Source organism: Stegostoma tigrinum, chromosome 3 (genome assembly GCF_030684315.1).
Source record: "Stegostoma tigrinum isolate sSteTig4 chromosome 3, sSteTig4.hap1, whole genome shotgun sequence".
Taxonomy (NCBI): Eukaryota; Metazoa; Chordata; class Chondrichthyes; order Orectolobiformes; family Stegostomatidae; genus Stegostoma; species Stegostoma tigrinum.
The window spans coordinates 30,323,821-30,344,410 of NC_081356.1; the positions used below are offsets into that span (position 1 = coordinate 30,323,821).

Consider the following 20,590-nt stretch of genomic DNA (forward strand, 5'->3'; position numbering starts at 1 on the left):
GGCCCAATACATGACAATAATATGATTTAAATCCTGTGACAATTCATTAATTCTGCTAATGAAAAGATCCCTTTTCATGCAGATTTCTGCAGAACTGCTCATACGACATAATGTGTTCTGACTATAAGAACCAGAAGAAGGCATTTAACCCCTCTGTTGTCTGCCAGTTGAGTATATTCCACCATTCAATTAGATCACAGTTGATCTTAAACTTAACACTATCTAAATCCACCTTAATGCACCATGCCTAACAAAATGTATTAATTTGTTTGGTATTTATAATTGCCTTGCCAAACCCACTCAACCACTTCCCCAATTATAGATCAATGAAATCCCACAGTGCAGAAACAGGCCATTTTGCCCAACAAGTTCAAACTGACTGTCCGGACAACATCTCCCCCAGACCCATTTCTCTTACCCTATTTTTCTAACCCTGCATTTCCCATTGCTAACACACCAACCTATATATCTCAGGACACTATGGACAATTCAGCATGGCCAATTCACTTAACTTGCACATCTTTGGACTATGGGAGGAAACCGGAGAACTAGGAGGAAACCCGCACAGACACAGGGAGAACATGCAAACTCCACACAGACAAGGTTGGAATCGAACCCACATCCCTGGCGCTGTGAGGCAGTAATGCTAGCCACTGAGCCATCATGCCACCCAACTTCATGGGGAGAGAATTCGAGATTTCCACCATCTTTTATGTGAAGAAGTTCTTCCTGACGTCACAGTTGAATTTTCTTGCTTCAATTTTAAGGCTAGATCCTCCCATTGGACACCCTCTACCACAGGAAATAGTTTCTCCCTAAGTACACTATCATTCTAATCATCGTAAACACTTCCTACCTCTTGCATACCTCGATATGTTGATGATACATTTGCTACATTTGAATCCACAGCTGCATGTCAAAATTTCCTTATGTGTATAAATAGGATCCAGCTTGAAGTAAAATCCACTTTTTGAATGGAAAAGTCAAATAAACTCCCTTTTCTCAATGTCCCAGTTGAGAAAATAGCCAGTAGGTCCTCTATGATTGTCTACTGCAAACCTACCTTCATGGGCAGAATACACACTGGGATTCCTATAGATCTGTATAGTATAGGCTTGTCCTTATCAGTGAATCTGTAAACCAAAACCTAAGCCATTTGTTCACTGAATGCGGCAATGGCGGCACGGTGGCTCAGTGGTTACCACTGCTGCGTAACCAGATTTGATTCTAACCTTGGGTGACTGTCTGTGTGGAGCTTGCATGGTGTCCCTGTCTCTGTGTGGGTTTCCTCTTACAGTCCAAAGATGTGCAGGTTAGGTGGATCGGTTATGCTAAATTGCGCTGAAGTGTCCAGGGATCGGCCATGCTACATTGCCAACGGTGTCCAAAGATGTGCAGGTTAGGTGGATCGGTTATGCTAAATTGCGCTGAAGTGTCCAGGGATCGGCCATGCTACATTGCCAACAGTGTCCAAAGATGTGCAGGTTAGGTGGATCGGTTATGCTAAATTGCGCTGAAGTGTCCAGGGATCGGCCATGCTACATTGCCAACGGTGTCCAAAGATGTGCAGGTTAGGTGGATTATGCCATGGTTAACATGGGGTTGTGTGGATAGGATGGGAGGCCTCTATCTGGGTGGGATATTCTTTGGAGGGCTAATGAAGGCTCAATGGGCCAAATGGCCTCTTTTTGCACTGCAGGGACTCTTATGAAATTGGGATGTATCAAAATCATTCCGCAGGATAATGGCTATATCAAATGATCTCTTGAAGCATATCATGCAAACTCATGAAAGGCCCTAAGGTTTGGTCCTTAAAAGTGCCTTGTCTCTCTCAGAGTCGGGTAAGATATTTCAAAAGTTTGAGCTGTGAAGCCAGCTGTTTCTTGCTGCCAATAGGCTACTGCAAGATGCGTTACGTTTGTTACTATCTGGACGCTTTTGTCAAACCAAAAAGATGTTTGGTATATTACACGACCAAATAATGTGGCATATGAATTATGGTAGCAGTGTGATGCCAGGTATGTAGCCCCTGCATCCCAAAGGCCAGTTGATCAGATCAAGCAACATATCTGTTTGGCTGCAATGAGCAAGATACTGATCATCTGCAAATAGCTCATGTTTGCGAAACCTGCAAAAGTGTCCAACATTGGATGCTGTTCTGCAATTGGTCAACAACTACGAGATAATCTTGAGTGCATAAAGAATTAAACTGACAACCAATTTAGGATTGAGAGTCAGGCTTGCAGTATGGCATACTTGCAATGCTGGAAGCTACAAATATTATTATACAAGCTTGTATTTGCAGACAGAAAGAACATGCACGCTTGCTGCGTCTGTTTCAAGTCAGTAAAGTAGGTGACAGCTGTTTTCTGATTCACTTTTCAGGGCAATGCCCTCACCAGAGTTTAGCCAGCCAAGTTTAATATTGAAACACAGACTGTGAGTTAACTGCCAATCAGTAATTGGTGCATTCTGTGACAACACCCCTACTAATTAAAGTCTGCTTGCCAATCTAATCAGCAGTTTCCTTTCATGCAGTAGAAATGTTGGTTTTCCCCTTGAATTTGTATTTTTATAAATTGTTCTTTTTCAGCAATCCTCAAGCTCTATAAAAACCAAATGATCATAGTGTAGGGAAGAACAGTAGAAGCAAAAGCTCAGCCATGATCTTACTAACTGTGTGGAAGCTCAAGAGGCTGTATGGTTCGCCCCTGCTCCTATTTCCTATGTTTTAATACACAAAATACATTTCCTCCCTCCATGCTTGAAATTGTGCTCCTTAGAGTACAAAACTCTGATATGTTTCTTTAAATGTCCTAGAGAACACTGCCCAGTGAATTACATGGTAATAATCAAAAAGGGATCTTCAATTATGCCATGAGGCATAAAGAAAAATAGTGGTTTGAGTTCTGATGTCCGACCTATATCTTATTTCACTATGACCTGCACCGTGTTATCTTCCTTACTAGAGACAGGTGTAAAGTATTCATTTCATACCTCAGCCATGTCCCTTACCTCCATGTGTAAATAAGAGATAACGAAGTGTGGAGCTGGATGAACACAGCGGACCAAGCAGCATCTTGGGAGCACAAAAGCTGACGTTTTGGGCCTAGGCACTTTAACAGCTCAAAACGTCAGCTTTTGTGCTCCCTAAGATGTTGCTTGGCCTGCTGTGCTCATCCAGCTCCACACTTTGTTATCTCGGATTCTCCAGCATCTGCAGTTTCCATTATCTCTCTCCATGTGTAAATCCCTTCTTTGATACCTAATTGATCTCACTCCTTTTATCACCCTTTTATTCTCCAAATGCTCATAGAAAACTTTTGTATTCCCTTTCTTGTTAGAACATAGAACATAGAAGAGTACAGCACAGTACAGGCCCTTTGGCCCATGATGTTGTGCAGTGGAATAATCCTAATCCAAAAATAAAATAACCTAACCCACATTCCCCTCAATTCACTGCTGCCCATGTCTCTTCTTGTACCCTCTTTGCTTCTTTTATTTTGATTTTTTAATTCTTCACTGAACTTCCTACATTTAGATGGTTCTTGGCTGTGTCACTCAATGACATCAATCATAAGCACTTTATCTGCTTCAACGTGCTTACTATATTTTGTAGCATCTGAGAGGCAGCTCTGGATTTGTTAGCCCTGCCTGTTCTTATCTAGCGAACATAGTTCGAATACAGTCAAAAGTATCTCTTCTTTAAAGGCAGCACAATGCTCAGTTACTGCTTTGCTTGCCAACCTGTCATACCAATTTGAAACAAACAGAAATTAGTGGAGAAACTCAGCAGGTCTGGCAGCATCTGTGGAGGGACAGCAGTTAATATTTTGGATCCAGTGACCCTTCTTCCAAACTAGATTGTTGTATCTGTTCTTTGCTTTATTCGAACCAATTTTTTTGGCGCTGATTTATTCCTATCTCATTCCAATTAGCTTTGCCCCACTTAACCATTATTCCTCCAGATTGCTCCTCAAGCTTTTCCATAGCCAATCTAAATTTTCTGATACAATAGTCTCTGGCCCTTACATGTTCCCTGTACTGACACTTGATCCACTTGGTCCACCTCATTCCTAAGAACCAAGTCCAGCAGCACCTCCTTTCCCACTGGATTAGGTGCATGCTGTGACATAAAGTTCTCCTAAATACACCCTAAGAACTCTTGCTCCCCTTAGCCTTTCTCATTAGTACAGTCCCAGCCTATATTCAGCTAGTTAGTCTAATTGTAACTACTCTTTAATTTTTGTACCTCTAATTTCTTTACAAATTTATTTCTCTACATCTTTCATCAAGTTGGTAGGTTCCAACTGCACCAAAGTCTTTGCCATTTTGTACTTGGTACTAGTTAAATAGATGCTGCCTTGACCATTTCAGGACATCCTTTCTCTCCAGCACTGCAATAAACTCCTTAATTAATACAGCCACCTCTCCCACTGTTTTTCCTTTCTGCTCTTTCTGGAAATCATTGTATCCAGGAATACATAATGCCCAGCCCTGCCATTCTTTGACCCAAGTGTCCATTATCACTACAACATTATTTTCCAGGTGGCTACTGGCACCTTCTGCTCACCACTTTTATTTGCCATTCTCTACACATTCACACACATGAATTATACTTTATCATTTACCCCCTTATTATGAACTCACGTAATCACTCACTATTTCCAGCTCCAATGCTATCAGTCTCTTCTGGTATAACATGTGTCATGGTATTCCTCTCTGATCTACAACACTGCCAGGTTAGTTTAAATGCTCCCGAATTGGATTAGCAAATCACTCTGCAAAGGTAGTGCTCTGTTGGTGAACAGCACCATGATCAGTAGAGGTCATATCTCCCTCCAAGATGATCCTAACATCCAGGAATCTAAAGTCCTCCTGCTGGTACAATTTGTCTAGATGCTTATCTTTTATCCTTCTATTTCTGTACTTACTTGGACATGGTACTGGGAGTAATCTGAAGACTTGCTACTTTTGAAATTCTGTTTGCTAATTTCCTATCCACCTCTATACATTCCAACTGCAGAACCATAGCGCTCTTTCTACAAGTGCTATTGGTATTGATGTGAATCATATACACTGCCTGCTCACTGTATCCCATCAGTCACATCCTCGGCTTTGGCACTATGGGGGCAACATAACATCCCAGATTCATCTCCTTGACTACAGAAAGGAGTGTCTACCTGGTTTGTTTTACCAGCTATCAAAATTCCTGTGACTATTGCTCTTACAGCCCCATTCATGCTCACTTCGACAGCTAAATCAGCCATAGTACCACAGATCTGGTTCTGCTGCACTTCCCAAATGAACAAAGACTTTCATCAATATTCAAAACTGAATACTAGTTGGACAGGGTCATGCACCCAGGGCACACCTGTACTATCTGTCTGTTTCTTCTGGACAGTCTACTGGTCACCCATTGCCTCTCACCCTCCATACTCTTAACCTGTGAGCTGACCACATCCATAAACATGCATCTATGAAACTCTCAATCTTACAGGTGTGCCCTACTGACACTAACTGCTGCTCAACTTCTGAAGCTGGAAAACTACTACATTGATTTATTTGGCAATAATCAGCCTTGGGTCAGAGGATACACTCTTGTTCCTGAAACAGAGGTTGAGGGTTCACATCTCCCTAGTGATGCTAGAGCATAAATTCTGGGCTGATTCTATGGTGCAGCACCAAAGAACTGTTGGGATGCCAACTTTCAAATGAGATGTGTAACTGATTCGAGCCTCTCAGGTGGGACAAAATATCCCAGGGCACATTTTCAATGAATAAAAGAGAGGAGTTTTCCCTAAACTTCTGGCTAACATAATTAAAAACAGAATATCTGCTCATTATCACATCGTCTATTCTGAGCAAACTGCATGCGGTGTTCCTTACAAGAGTGACTACATTTCAAAAAGTATTTAGTTGGCTATAAAGAATTTCTGATCTCATGAGGTCATGACCTTTCCTTATGTTATGGCCTCCAATGTTGCAAGTTCCTTCCTTGATTGAATCTAAACAAATTGCCAAACTGTTTGTTTCTTTAGTTAACACTTAAAATTGTCAAACATACAAAGGCAAGAATCATTTGCTTCAGAAAACTGTATTGAACACTTAAAATGCTGAAAGTTGTAAAAGACTTCTACTTGCTGATCTTACACCATAGATTTTTGGGCTAACAGGAATTAAATTGAAGTTCATTGGTCAAAACACCAGGAATGACACTATATGCTTCTTTCTGGGAGCCTGGTATGGGGCTGATGTTTTCTGGCTGCACTTTGTTCAACAGTGAGTTTGTTGGTGTATTTTCTGATGTGCTTGATGATGAACTTTGTTTCCCTTCAAGCCAGTAAGTCACCATGTCACCTTTTCCCTGCAAATATCAGAAGGTCCAAGGCAGGTTACATGGAATTACTTAGAATTTACAGCATTGAAACAGATCATTTGCCCCAACAGGTTCATGCTGGTGTACATGCTCCACATCAGCCTCCTCCCGCCCCTCTTCAAATCAATCTCAACAGCACAATCAATCTTATCAGCGTGGCCTTCTTTTCCTTATGTATTTTATAAGCCTCATGGTGCGTACATCTTTGGTACTTGACTTTTTAAAAATTGTTACAAGGGATTTTGGCATCACTAAAAAGGCCAGAATTTGTGGCCAATATTGATTATCCTTGAGCTGAGTGCCTTGCTAGGTCATTTCAGAAGGCAGTTAAGAGCTAATCACATTACTCTAGGTCTGAAGTTACATGCATAACACGGATCAGATGAAAACAGCAGACTTCTTTTCATAAAAAGGACATTATTGAAGTAAACGGTTTTACACCAATCAAGGAGAGTTGTTATTTTTACCGTTACTGACATCAGCTTTGCAATTTCTGTGATCAATTTAAATTCCACTAGTTGCTGAGCCCATATCCTTAGATCATTAACCTAAGGTTCTGGATCATTAATCTAGTGACGTTACCAATACACCACTATCTCTTGCAATCACTTCTTGTGGTGGTGAGGCTCACATTCCTACCACACTTTGGCTTAAAAAAAGTCTCTCCTGAATTCCACACCGGATTTATTAGTGACTATAATATATTTCAGGCTTTGAGCTTCCACTGTTTACCATCCCAGTCCAACTGTTCCAGTGGAGTTGCCTCTCCCCCAGCTTCTGACTACTGTGCCCTTCTATTCTTTTCCTCATATAATTATTTAGCTTCCTCTAAAATGCATCTGTACGATTCAACTCAACCACTTCTTGTGGCAAGTTCCAAATTTCCCCACTCTTTGACTAAATACATTTCTCCTGAATTTTCTGTTGGATTTATGAGTGGCTACTTTGTATCATTAGCCCCTAGTATTGGATTACACTTTGAGACATTGGATGAATGGATGGAAACCATTCTGAACAGTCAATACCCAGCCTGACACGAATTACACTTACCTTCTTTGAGATATGTGCAACCAACCCGGAACTTGGATTAAAAATAACATTGACACAAGGAACTATTAGCCTGGTCAGGGGATTAAATTAATTGATGATTCATAGATTGTACTTGATAATGTGACAAAACTCAAAACATATTTCATTCCAATCATGATACTTATCTTTAGTTTGTTCCATTAAACCCAATATATAATGTGTATGAGATTCACATACCTTTATTTGTAATGTGCCACGACATGTTAAGACATATCCTCCAATCTGCTCCAGTAGACTATTGGTGCTGGAACTGCATTGTATCTTCAGTGCTAAGACATGAGCAACAAAACAGTTCACCGTTTAGAATCCTGTACCATAAAACTAGGTCAGTCACAGTTATTTGAAAGGCTTATTCAGTTAAATTCTACTGTATTTGTTCTTTCTTCATAGTCCTGCAATTCTTTCCATTTCAGTTATTTTGGCCAGTTTCACATCTTACACCAGTAGAAACAAAAGTAAACGGGCGGCACGGTGGCTCAGTGGTTAGCACTGCTGCCTCACAGCGCCAGGGACCCAGGTTCAATTCTACCCTCGGGTGACTGTCTGTGTGGAGTTTGCACATTCTCCCCATGTCTGCGTGGGTTTCCTCCGGGTGCTCCGGTTTCCTCCCATAGTCCAAAGATGTGTAGGTAAGATGGATTGGCCATGCTAAATTGCCTGTAGTGTTCAGAGGTGCATGGGTTATAGGGGGATGGGTCTGGGTGGGATGGTCCAAGGATCAGTGTGGACTTGTTGGACTGAAGGGCCTGTTTTCACATTGTAGGGATTCCATGATCTTCTATGAGACCAAATAGCTCAGGGCTACTCCACTACTTAATACCATCATGGCTGATCTTGGACTTCAACTCCACTTTCCAGCCTATTCTCCACCTCCATTCTCAAACACTAAAGATTGGTTATTTGAGACTTAAGCTGTTTTCGATGCTGGAGAACACAAATTCCAAAGATTTGCAACCCTTTGATTGAAGTCAATTCTCCTCAGTTCAGTCCTCAATGGTCACCCCTGTTTCCTGGAATATGGTCCCTGTGTTTCAGATTTCCCATCCAGGTGAAACAACTTCTCAGAATCTTAGATAACAAAGTGTGAAGCTGGATGAACACAGCAGGCTAAGCAGCATCTCAGGAGCACAAAAGCTGACGTTTCGGGCCTAGACCCTTCATCAGAGAGAGGAATGGGGAGAGGGTTCTGGAATAAATAGGGAGAGAGGGAGAGGCGGACCAAAGATGGAGAGAAAAGAAGATAGGTGGAGTGGAGAGTATAGGTGGCGAGGTGGGGAGGGGATAGGTCAGTCCAGGGAAGATGGACAGGTCAAGGAGGCGGAATGAGGTTAGTAGGTGCGGCTTGAGGTGGGAGGAAGGGATACGTGAGACGAAGAACAGGTTAGGAGGCGGGGACAGGCTGGGCTGGTTTTGGAATGCAGTGGGGGGAGGGGACGGACTGGGCTGGTTTTGGGATGCAGTGGGGGAAAGGGAGATTTTGAAGCTTGTGAAGGGAAATCTTTCCCTGCAACCGCAGGAAGTGCTACACTTGCTCCCTCACCTTCTCCCTCACCCCCGTCCCAGGCCCCAAAATGACTTTCCATATTAAGCAGATGTTCACCTGCACATCTGCCAATGTGGTATATTATATCCACTGCACCCGGTGTGGCTTCCTCTACACTGGGGAAACCAAGTGGAGGCTTGGGGACCGCTTTGCAGAACACCTCTGCTCGGTTCGCAATAAACAACTGCACCTCCCAGTCATGAACTATTTTAACTCCCCCTCCCATTCCTCAGACAACACATCCATCCTGGGCCTCCTGCAGTGCCACAATGATGCCACCCGAAGGTTGCAGGAACAGCAACTCATATTCCGCTTAGGAACCCTGCAGCCCAATGGTATCAATGTTAGTAGCTTTTGTGCTCCTGAGATGCTGCTTGGCCTGCTGTGTTCATCCAGCTTCCATTATTTCTCAGAATCTTACATGTTTGAAACAATCTCCAGAAAATGAAAGGATGAATTTGCTCAGTCTTCCATCATAGGTCAAGCAATTTAGTCAATTTTCTCTGATGCAAGTAGACTGTTACTAAATGATAGAGACCAAAACTGCACCAGGTATTCCAGGTGTGATCTCACCAAAACCATGTATAATCTTCTTCAAACCTTTTCTGCAACTGGTGTGTTTTATTTTTATGAACTTACATTTTTTTGCCAGCCATTTTCCCACTGTTTCCTTCTTCTCCCTACCCTAGTGGTTATTTATTTCTGCATGTGGTCCAAAAAGACAGCTGGTGTCCATCAGCCCTGACATTGGCACATGATGCCCAGAGCATGCCTGCTGGAATGTGAAGGTGATAGTCTTGTGGTATTATCGCTGGACTGTTAATCCAGAGACTCAGGTAATGTCCTGGGTAGACATATGGAGGAATCAACAGGTCACGTTTAGTAATTCCGTTCACCTTCCATTCAACTCAAAAATCAATTAGCCATCTCCAAACACACTCTGGAAATTGGTAGACAAATGAAACTGTTTCCATATGGTGAAGTCCTCCATAAGTTCCTCCCCCAACGCTACTTATCCATCTCCAAACACCCCACTGTTCCTTACTTCACTTTCTTACAAGTTCAAGTGATGGTATTTGAGTGAGGAGATTGTAACATAGCCTGCACCAGAAAGCATGATCTTAGTTATAACTCCAAACAGAAGACATGGGAGATACTCAGCAGGTCAGGCAGCATCTGTGGAGCCAGATGAAGAGTTAACATTTCAGGTTGATGACCTCTGTATCCTTACATCAATTGTGCCAAGGTTGAATAACATTAATATATTTAAGGGAAAGTTAAGGCAAATTACATATTGAAGGATATTTTGGTGAGGTGGGAGGAGGCTCCTTTTTGGTAAAATTATAATCAAGACTGACAAATTCTCTTGAAGCCACAGCAGCAAATCCTAATTGCCATGTTTGGAATTTGGTTGGGGAACAATTGACTTCAAAAGGTGTTATTTGGGAACAATGTGGGAAAATGAGCAATTATAAAAGGCAGTCTACCTTGACTTGTTGACTCCATTCTTGAAGCTGTGTTTACAGTGTCACCGAATAGACAGTAACGAGGCATTTTTGTCCCAACCACACCAGCAACCACAGGCCCTGCAGTTACCAATGTTAGACAAAAAAAACATGATCCTTTCAACTTGTTGCAGATACATATGCAAAGGTGTAATAGAATGTGAGACTAATGTTAAAAAGATATGGTATCCTACATTACCTGAATGGATTCCGGCTCGGATCTTGAGTTTTGTCTGTGGCTTGTGTGGAATTTTGAAAGTGTTACACACAGCAACCAAATCCAGAGCCATGCTTGCTATCTCACTTGCATGACCAATGCCATTTTCTTTTGGCACTCCTGAAACTACCATATCTGCCAAAAGAAAAGTCCATCAGGCTACTTATCACTTTTCCAAGCTTTCCTTGTTGAATTTGTAATTTTTTTGAAAAAATTAGGGACTCAGAAATTCTGCTTCTCCTCCGATCAGCGTTCGGGGACAGGGACAATGGGGAAATTGGCATTTGGGGCCTATGCTGTGTTTACAGCAGCGCTCCACTTGGTTTTGCCATGGGAAGTCCGATAGAGGGAGCAGAAGCGGCGGTACTTCTGCTGATCCCTTCTCCCACTTCAAATGAACCTCTTCCAACAATATTTACCTGCTATCAGTTTGGTGGGGGACACTGGATTGGGCTGGACTGGAATGCTGTCTGAATGGACTTAAGTCCTCTAGTCCTCATGTAGGTCACAACAGGGTGTAAATGAATAATAAATCAAACCCTGGATTCACCTTTCATTCTTGTCCAGATATTGTGACCATATTCATCTATTTAGCTATGTCGAAAGTTTAAATCATTAACCATTTTGTGATACAGTTGCTAACTTTAGTCTTATCAGATGACCAAATGATTTTGAAGATCTTTTATGGAAACAGTAGCATATTCAGCCAGAGGCTTTAGGAGTAGAATTGCACTTCTGCAATTTGTATATAGCATTTTGAATACATAAATTATAGCCTCAAGTGAGCAATATTCACAGCAAATTTTTCAATACGCTACAATGATTTCAAATCTCCAAGCATTTTAGAATCATAGAGTCCCTACAGTGCAGAAAGAGGCCACTTGGCCCATCTAGTCTGCACCAACTGTCCAAACAGCATCTTACTCGGACCCAGCCCCTAAACTGTTCCCACAACCCACATTTATCATGGCTAACCTCGCTAATCTGCACATCCCTGGACACTATAGGGTAATTTAGCATGGTTAATCCATCCTTGGGCTGTGGGAGGAAACTGGAGTACTTGAAGGAAACCTGTGCAAATACAGGGAGAATGTGCAAACTCCTTGCAGCCACCCAAGGCTGGAATTAAACCTGGGTTCCTGGCACTGTGAGGCAGCAGTGCTAACCACTGAGCTACTGTGCTGCTTCCTACTGAAAAACATTCTTTTTATATTTCCAATATTTTTGAAACCAAGACACAAAAACTATTTAGAGAAATACAAAAACAAACTTTTTTTTTATTGCACTGACCACCCAGTCTGAGATGCTTAGGGTCAATTATTTCCAGACATTGAAAATTCCTGCAATATGGAATGATGTTAGAAAGCCTGACCAAAAGTGTGTGAAGCAGAAGATGGTGTACATAAATATTTAAAACAAACATAAAGCAGTGACAAACCATTATAAGGCAGAAGCAAACATTGTTCTACATATCCAAATACTGTTTCTTCCTTCTTTCCCTTCTCAAAATTACTGAACTAAAATTATTGTGAGTTGCTTGGACCTACTTGAAAACTTTCTGGAAAACTAACATTTCTGAACAGATCTCTGGTTGATGAGCTTATAGAGTATTTTGTTCCCTGGTCGCAAACAACAGATTAATCTTTTCATTTCTGAATGGTTGGTTATATATTTTACCAGCACAACCATTCATTCAAGATTTGACCAATGTCTATTTGGTGGTTATTGTGTGCTTATTTATGAATCTTCCCAATGCTTCACTGCTCATACATCCCTTTCTCTGCAACCATCTCCTCCCTTATAACTCCGAGAAACTGGGACCCTGGCATCTGCCATTTTTGTTACTCCACCATTAGCTGGCCAGGCTCTAAGTTCTGCAATTCCCTCCCTAAACCTCTTCTCTTCTCCCCCTCTTGGCCCCCTTCAATATGCCCCTTGAAACCTACATTCTTGGCTCAGTTTTTGACTCCTTGTATTAATATCTCCTTATGAAGTCTTGGCATCAAATTTGTTTGACAATGCTCTTGTGAAGGGCCTGCGGATGATTTGTTCTGTAAAGGAACTCTACAGAAATGAAAACAAAGTGCTGGAGAAACTCAGCAGGTCTTGCAGCATCTGTGGAGACAAAACCAGAATAAAATGTTCTGAGTGCACTGACGCTTCTTTCAAATGTTGCTGGGCCTGTTGAGTTTCGTCAGCACTTTGTCTTATTTTATTTCAGATCGTGCAGTGTTTTGCATTTACCTATATAAATTAAGTTCGACAAAAGAAACAATTAATGGCATTGATTTTTTTTTAAACTCTATAAGCAATACTCACATGCATCTCCTATAGTTTCAACTTTGTAGACATCATAATTGTCAATAATTTCATCGAATGTTGTATATAATTTGTTTAACAATTCCACAACTTGATATGGTGTACTTGTACTCGATAGCTGGGTGAAGCCTTCAATGTCACTGTGAAGCAGAAAAAAAAATAAAAAAAAGCCTCTTTACCCAGAGACTGGTGGGAAGGGGAAACTTACTACCATATCAAGTACTTAAGATTAATAATATAGTTGCATTTAAGGGAAAGTTAGATAAGCACATGAGGGAGAAGGGAATGGAAGCATATGTTGAATGAGTAAGATGAAGAGGTTGGAAGGTGACTTGTTAAGATTGGTCACATAGCCAGTCTCTAAATTCAGTATAATGCTCATTGCAAGGAACACACAATATTAATACACCTAAGCATTACAATTGAGCTAACAAAGTGTGAAGCTGGATGAACACAGCAGGCCAAGCCGCATCTCAGGAGCACAAAAGCTGACATCTTCAGCCATCTTCAGCCTGCCTTCCCCCTCACCCTATTTATTCCAGAACCCTCTCCCCATCCCCCTCTCTGATGAAGGGTCTGGGCCCGAAACATCAGCTTTTGTGCTCCTGAGATGCTGCTTGGCCTGCTGTGTTCATCCAGCTTCACACTTTGTTACCTTGGATTCTCCAGCATCTGCAGTTCCCATTATCTCTGATTATAATCAAGCTGTCTGTATTCAACAAGAACACAAGATCAGAAGAAGCAGAGGCAGGAGTAAGCCACACTGTGTTGAGCCTGGCTCATCATTCAGTTAGATCACATGTTGATTTTCTTTCTCAATTTTTAAGTTCCGTCCTGATACTCCTGTTGTCCAAAAATCTAACAATCTCTGTCTTGAACATATTCATTAGCTGACCATCTGCAGTTCTCTGGAGTAGAAAATTCCAAAGATTCAAATACTTTTGAATGAAGACATTTCCCCTTATCCCAGTCTTTAATGGCTGACCACTTATTGTGAGACTGTGACTCTGTGTCCTGGATGCCACACTGAGGGGAAATAAATTTCCATAATTTCCTCTAGATTGTCACTGCAGACATTGACCAGTTGTAAGCATGCTATTGAGATGAAGCATTATGCAATAACAGATTGTGGGAGGAATAAACTACGAACACCTTCCATTAGCCAATTACAGGGAAAATTGGTCAGAGATGGATTAACAGCCTTACTCAGTACCTTATTCTGGAGTGTTTGTGCTGTTTGACAACTGCAGGAAAAACTAGAGTGAAAGAACTTCTATTTCTATTACACATTTTGTTACCTTAGAATGCCCCACAGTACTTCACAGCCTGAGAGTGAACTTATAGTCTGTGTGGTACTGGGGAAATGTGGTAATCAATTTGTTCATAGGAACATGACATGGTGGCTCAGTGGTTAGCACTGCTACCTCACAGGGGCTGGGTTCAATCCCACTCTTGGGTGACAGTCTGTGTGGAGTTTGCACTTTGTCCCCAGGTGAGTTTCCTCTAGGTGCTCTGGTTTCCTCCCACAGTCCAAAGATGTGCAGGTTAGGTAGATTGTCCATCCTAAATTATCTAAAGTATCCAGGTATGTGTAGGCAAGGTGGATTGGCTAAGAGTGGGATACTGTTTGGAAGGCCCTGATGGGCTGAATAGCCTGCTTCCGCAATAGGTATTCTATGATGTAAGGAAGGTCCCACATACCACAATATTATAATGACTGGATAATGTATATATGAGATATTGAGAACTAAAGCAAAGCTCAGCAGCTCAGAACTGAGGAAGGGTCACTGGACCCAAAAAGTTAACTTTGTTTTTCCTTCCCAGATGCTGCCAGACCTGCTGAGCTTTTCCAGCAATTTTGTTTTTGTTCCTGATTTACAGCATCTACAGTTCTTTCAATTTTTACTTGAGATATTGAATTAGGGATGAGTAATAATTGTAAACAGGAAAGATCTAATAATATTAAAAAAAAGGATTAAGAAAGGCACTTTACACCCTCCAAGTGATTGTGGTGAACAAATGCCGTCTGCAGCTGCTGTGCATCTTCTGTGAGAGACACTACAATGATGGTCAAAAAACCAACATTAAAGTTTGGTTGGAAACTCAAAAAGGAGGGAGAATTAGATTTTCTTATTTCAATCATTGCCCAATTTAGATTTGTAGCCAGAGGTATTATAGTAAGCCCTCTCCTACTTTTTTGAGATTAGGGAAAGAATTTTCTCTTCTTCAATGAGGTAGTTTCACCACTCTGGCCTTGAAAATAGAGCAGGATAATTGCATATTTACCCTTAACTGGTTCCACAATACAATGTTTCCTTCACTGTTTTATTTCAGCCCCACAAACCTGAAGAACTCTGAGCTCCTCTAACTTTGGCCACTTGAGCATTCCTAATTTACTTTTAGCCCATTGTTGGCGGCCGTACCTTTTACTGCCTGGTCCTATGATCTGAAACTCTTTCCCTAAACTGCTCCATCTTTCCATATCTGCTCCTTAAAACATACCTCTTTGTCAAGAATTTTGGGTATCTCTCCTGATAACTTATTATGTGGCTCAGTGATATACCAAGGCTCCTTTGACAGCACCTTAAAGGACAAGGGCAGCAGGATACATGTGAACACCAACTACAAGCTCCCCTCCAAGGCACAGACCATCCTAAGGTGGAATTGTACTGCTCTTGCTGGGTCACAAACCTGAAACTCCCTCCCTCTCAGCAGTGTGGGTGTACCTACTCTCTGAGGACCATAGCAGCTCAGGAATATTAGACAAGAATATTAGAAAAGGGTCTGTAAAAGTTCATGCTGAGAAGTGCATTAAGAATCACCCACTATGATGAAGTCATAGCACTTGTGGGATGACAGCTTAGGATCTGAAATAAATAAGATTTATCACCCAGGTCTCACTCATACTCTCTGTAACAATGCCTATCATGTAACTCGCACACTTGCTATCATGCAATTTTTTTTTCTTTATTCATTCATTCATTCATGGGATGAAGGCATTGCTGACTAGGCCAACATTTATTATCCATCCCAAATTGCCCAGAGAGCAGTTAAGAGTCAACCACATTGCTGAGAGTCTGGAGTCACATGTAGGCCAGACTAGGTAAGGATGGCAGTTTCCTTCCTGAAAGGACATTAGTGAACCAGATGGGTTTTTCTGACAATCAATGAATTCATGGTCATCATTAGACTCAGTGAAATTTATGGCTTTTTGTTAGACTACAAATAGTCTTTCTCTAACACCAGGCAGGATCTATCAGGAAAAACAGTGCTGGTAGCAAATCTACCAGATAGATCTTGCAATGAACAATGATGAGGATTAGTTGTACAAGAAAGCGTGGATTATCACTCTATTTTCAGTGCCAATTTAGGGCAGCTAATGCTGGCATTGACAGCAACACCCGCATCACTTGATGGAATAAAAACCAAGTGTAAGTGATAATCAGCAGAACCGTTAGTAGCATCAACACACAGAGGGATCTAGGTGCACAGGTTCACAGTTGGCTGAAAGTGGCAACACTCATGATAAGGGAATCAAGAAGGCAGATGGTTTGCTTGCCTTCATTAGTTGGAGTGTAGAGCGTAAAAATTAGCAAGTCATGTTGCGGCTGTACAGGACTTCAGTTAGACCACATTTGGAATATTATGTGCAGTTCAGATCGCTACACTATGAGAAAGATGTGGAGGTTTTGGAAAGGGTACAGAAGTGGTTTATCATGATGTTGCCCGGTTTGGAGGGCATTAGGTATGAAGAGAAATTGGACAAACTTGGTTTGTTTTCACTTTAATGTCAAAGGATAAGGGGAAACCTGATAGAAGTTTACAAAATTATGAACAGCATGGATAGAATGCATAATCAGAGTCAGAGTCATTTTACCAGGGTAGAAATGTCAATTACTTGAGGACTTAGGTTTAATGTAAAAAGAGGGTATATTTAAAGAAGAGAGAGATAACAAGGAGTAGAGCTGGATGAACACAGCAGACCAGGCAGCATCAGAGGAGCAGGGAAGCTGACATTTCGGATCTGGACCCTTCTTCAGAAATCATTCTGAAGAAGGGTCCAGACCCGAAACGTCAGCTTTCCTGCTCCTCTGATGCTACCTGGCCTGCTGTGTTCAGCAGCTCTACACCTGGTTATCTCAGACTCCAGCATCGGCAGTTCCTACCATCTCTGAGTACATATAAAGAAGATGTGAGGAGCATTTTGTTTTTGAAATCGTTGGGTGGTAAGTACCTGGAATGCCCTGCTAGAGGTGGAGGATGAGGCGGATACAATAGCAATGGTTAACGGGCATCTTGACTGACACAAATAGGCAGGTAATATAGGAATATGGATTGTGTAGAGACAAAATGGTTTTTGTTCAGAAAGGAGTCCCGCATTAGCACAGGCTTGGTTGGCCGAAGGGCCTGTTCCTGTACCGTACTGTTCTTTGTAACAACCCTGTGAAGTGCTTCAGGGCATTTTACTATGTTAATTGTGTCATTTAAATGATAATTGTCAGTGCTGTGTTAACCCATTTATTTTGAACGAAATTTTTTAAAAAGCCAGCTTAAATAAAGAAAGAAAATGCATTAAGTTTTCATACATTACTGTCCTATGATGGAATTGCAAGGCTAATGTATTTTGGCAGATCATTTATACATCACAGATTAACATTGTCTCACATGTCATGCCCAGACTTGACACAGATTAGTTGCCATCTCATACGTTAAGGAAGAACTTAAGGCAACACTTAGTTATAATTCTTCCAATGCCTAGAAAATGTTTGTGACATTCTTCAAATGGATGAAGCTTGAAAGAGTCTGCCGTCTCACTTGGATGTAAAAGATCCCATGGCACTATTCAAAGCATTGGGGAATTCTCCCTGGCCTATATTTATTCTGAAACCAATGTCACTAAAACAGAAGACTGACTGTGCTAATTGATTGTTCCTGCATTACAACACTTCATATAAAGTATTTTCATCACTGAAAAAGCACCTTGTGATGTCCTGGGATCACAACATTTATTTATAACAAATGCAGAAAACACAATTTAACAAGCAGATGACATTTTACATTAGTGTATTGGTTATCAACATTGTTACTTCTTCACTGAAATAATTTTGCAAAGAGGATCGATGAGGGCAGAGCAAAGGATGTGATCTATATGGGCTTCAGTAAGGCATTTGAAAGGTTCCTCTTGGCAGACTAGTTAGCAAAGCTAGATCACATGGAATACAGGGAGAACCAGTCATTTGGATGCAGAGCTGGCTTGAAGGTACATGACAGAGGGTAGTGGTGGAGGGTTGCTTTACAGGCTGGAGGCCTGTGACTAGCGGTGTGCCACAAGGATTGGTGCTGGGTTCACTGATTTTTGTCATTTATATAAATGATTTGGATGTAAACATGGGAGATATAGTTACGAAGTTTGCAGATAACACTAAAATTGGAGGTGTTGTGGACAACAAAGAAGGTTACCTCAAGAGTACAGCAGTATCTTGATCAGATGGACCAATGGGCCCCGGAGTGGCAGATGAAGTTAATTTAGATAAAGGTGGGATGCTACATTTTGGAAAGGCAAATCATGGAGGACATATACACTTAATGGTAAGGTCCTGGGGAGTGTTGCTGAACAAACAGATCTCAGAGTTCGTTGAAAGTAGAGTCACAGTTAGATAGGATAGTGAAGGCGGCATTTGGTATGCTAACTTTTATTGGAGAGTGCATCGAGTATAGGAGTTGGGAGGTTATTTTGCGGCTTTACAGGACATTAGTTAAGCCACTTTTGGAATACTGTGCGCAATTCAGGTCTTCCTCCTATAGAAAAGGACATTGTGAAACTTGGAAGGGTTGAGAAAAGATTTACAAAGGTGTTGCCAGGCCTGGAGGGTTTGATCTATAGGGAGAGGCTGAATAGGCTAGGACTATTTTCCTGGAGCGTCAGAAGATGCGGGGCAACCTTACAGAGGTTTATAAAATCATGAGGGGTGTGGGTAGGTTAAATAGGCAAAGTCTTTTCTTAAAGTGGTGGGGAGCCCAAAACTGGAAGGTATAAGTTTAAGGAGAGAGGGGAAAGATTTAAAAGGGACCCATGGCACAACTTTTTTCATGCAGACGGTGGTGCATGTATGGAATGAGCTGCTAGAGAAAGTAGTGGAGGCTGGTACAATTCGAACATTTAAAAGGCATCTGGATGGGTATATGAATAGGAAGTGTTTAGAGGGATATGGGCCAAATGCTGGAAAATGGGACTAGATTTATTTGGGATATTTGGTTGGCCTAGATGAGTTGGACTGAAGGGTCTGTTTCCATACTGTACAGCTCTAAGACTCCACTCTCACCATTAGTATATGGAAGTATAACATGGGGATTATTTTAGTTTGGGATTATGTTTGGCATGGGCTGCTTGGACCGAAGGGTCTGTTTCCTTGCTGTATCACTAGGACTTGAGGAGAAGCAGTATGAAATAGACACAATCAATACTTAGAGATAATGGGAACTGCAGATGCTGGAGAATTCCAAGATAATAAAATGTGAGGCTGGATGAACACAGCAGGCCAAGCAGCATCTCAGGAGCACAAAAGCTGACGTTTCGGGCCTAGACCCTTCATCAGAGAGGGGGATGGGGAGAGGGAACTGGAATAAATAGGGAGAGAGGGGGAGGCGGACCGAAGATGGAGAGTAAAGAAGATAGGTGGAGAGAGTATAGATGGGGAGGTAGGGAGGGGATAGGTCAGTCCAGGGAAGACGGACAGGTCAAGGAGGTGGGATGAGGTTAGTAGGTAGATGGGGGTGCGGCTTGGGGTGGGAGGAAGGGATGGGTGAGAGGAAGAACCGGTTAGGGAGGCAGAGACAGGTTGGACTGGTTTTGGGATGCAGTGGGTGGGGGGGGAAGTGCTGGGCTGGTTGTGTGGTGCAGTGGGGGGAGGGGACGAACTGGGCTGGTTTAGGGATGTAGTAGGGGAAGGGGAGATTTTGAAACTGGTGAAGTCCACATTGATACCATTAGGCTGCGGGGTTCCCAGGCGGAATATGAGTTGCACTTCCTGCAACCTTCGGGTGGCATCATTGTGGCAGTGCAGGAGGCCCATGATGGACATGTCATCTAGAGAATGGTGGGGGGGGGGAGTGGAAATGGTTTGCGACTGGGAGGTGCAGTTGTTTGTTGCGAACTGAGCGGAGGTGTTCTGCAAAGCGGTCTCCAAGCCTCCGCTTGGTTTCCCCAATGTAGAGGAAGCCACACCGGGTACAGTGGATGCAGTATACCACATTGGCAGATGTGCAGGTGAACCTCTGCTTAATGTGGAATGTCATCTTGGGGCCTGGGATAGGGGTGAGGGAGGAGGTGTGGGGGCAAGTGTAGCATTTCCTGCGGTTGCAGGGGAAGGTGCTGGGTGTGGTGGGGTCAATATTTAATTGTTTTTGAAGTGCTAACAAAGTCCCAGATTGGTAGTCTCAATACACAAATTATTTGGATTTAGGAAAATTTGTGGTCTAATGGAAAGGTACCATTACAACAAAAGGAGGACTTTGACAAAATATAGGAAAACATTCAT

At 42.0% G+C, this 20,590-nt stretch overlaps 1 protein-coding gene across 1 annotated transcript in view; it reads right to left on the reverse strand.

The window, feature by feature from the left end:
• Positions 1–6,148: 6,148 nt before the first annotated feature.
• LOC125451152 (atrial natriuretic peptide receptor 1) overlaps positions 6,149–20,590 on the reverse strand; it is a 59,076-nt gene continuing 44,634 nt past the window's right edge. The window contains exons 19-23 of the mRNA XM_048527939.2: positions 13,053–13,192; positions 10,716–10,868; positions 10,499–10,597; positions 7,646–7,737; positions 6,149–6,367 (exon numbers count right to left, since the gene is read on the reverse strand). Of these exons, the coding sequence (XP_048383896.2) occupies positions 6,170–6,367; positions 7,646–7,737; positions 10,499–10,597; positions 10,716–10,868; positions 13,053–13,192 (682 nt within the window). The 3' untranslated portion in view covers positions 6,149–6,169. The remainder of the gene's footprint in view (positions 6,368–7,645; positions 7,738–10,498; positions 10,598–10,715; positions 10,869–13,052; positions 13,193–20,590) is intronic.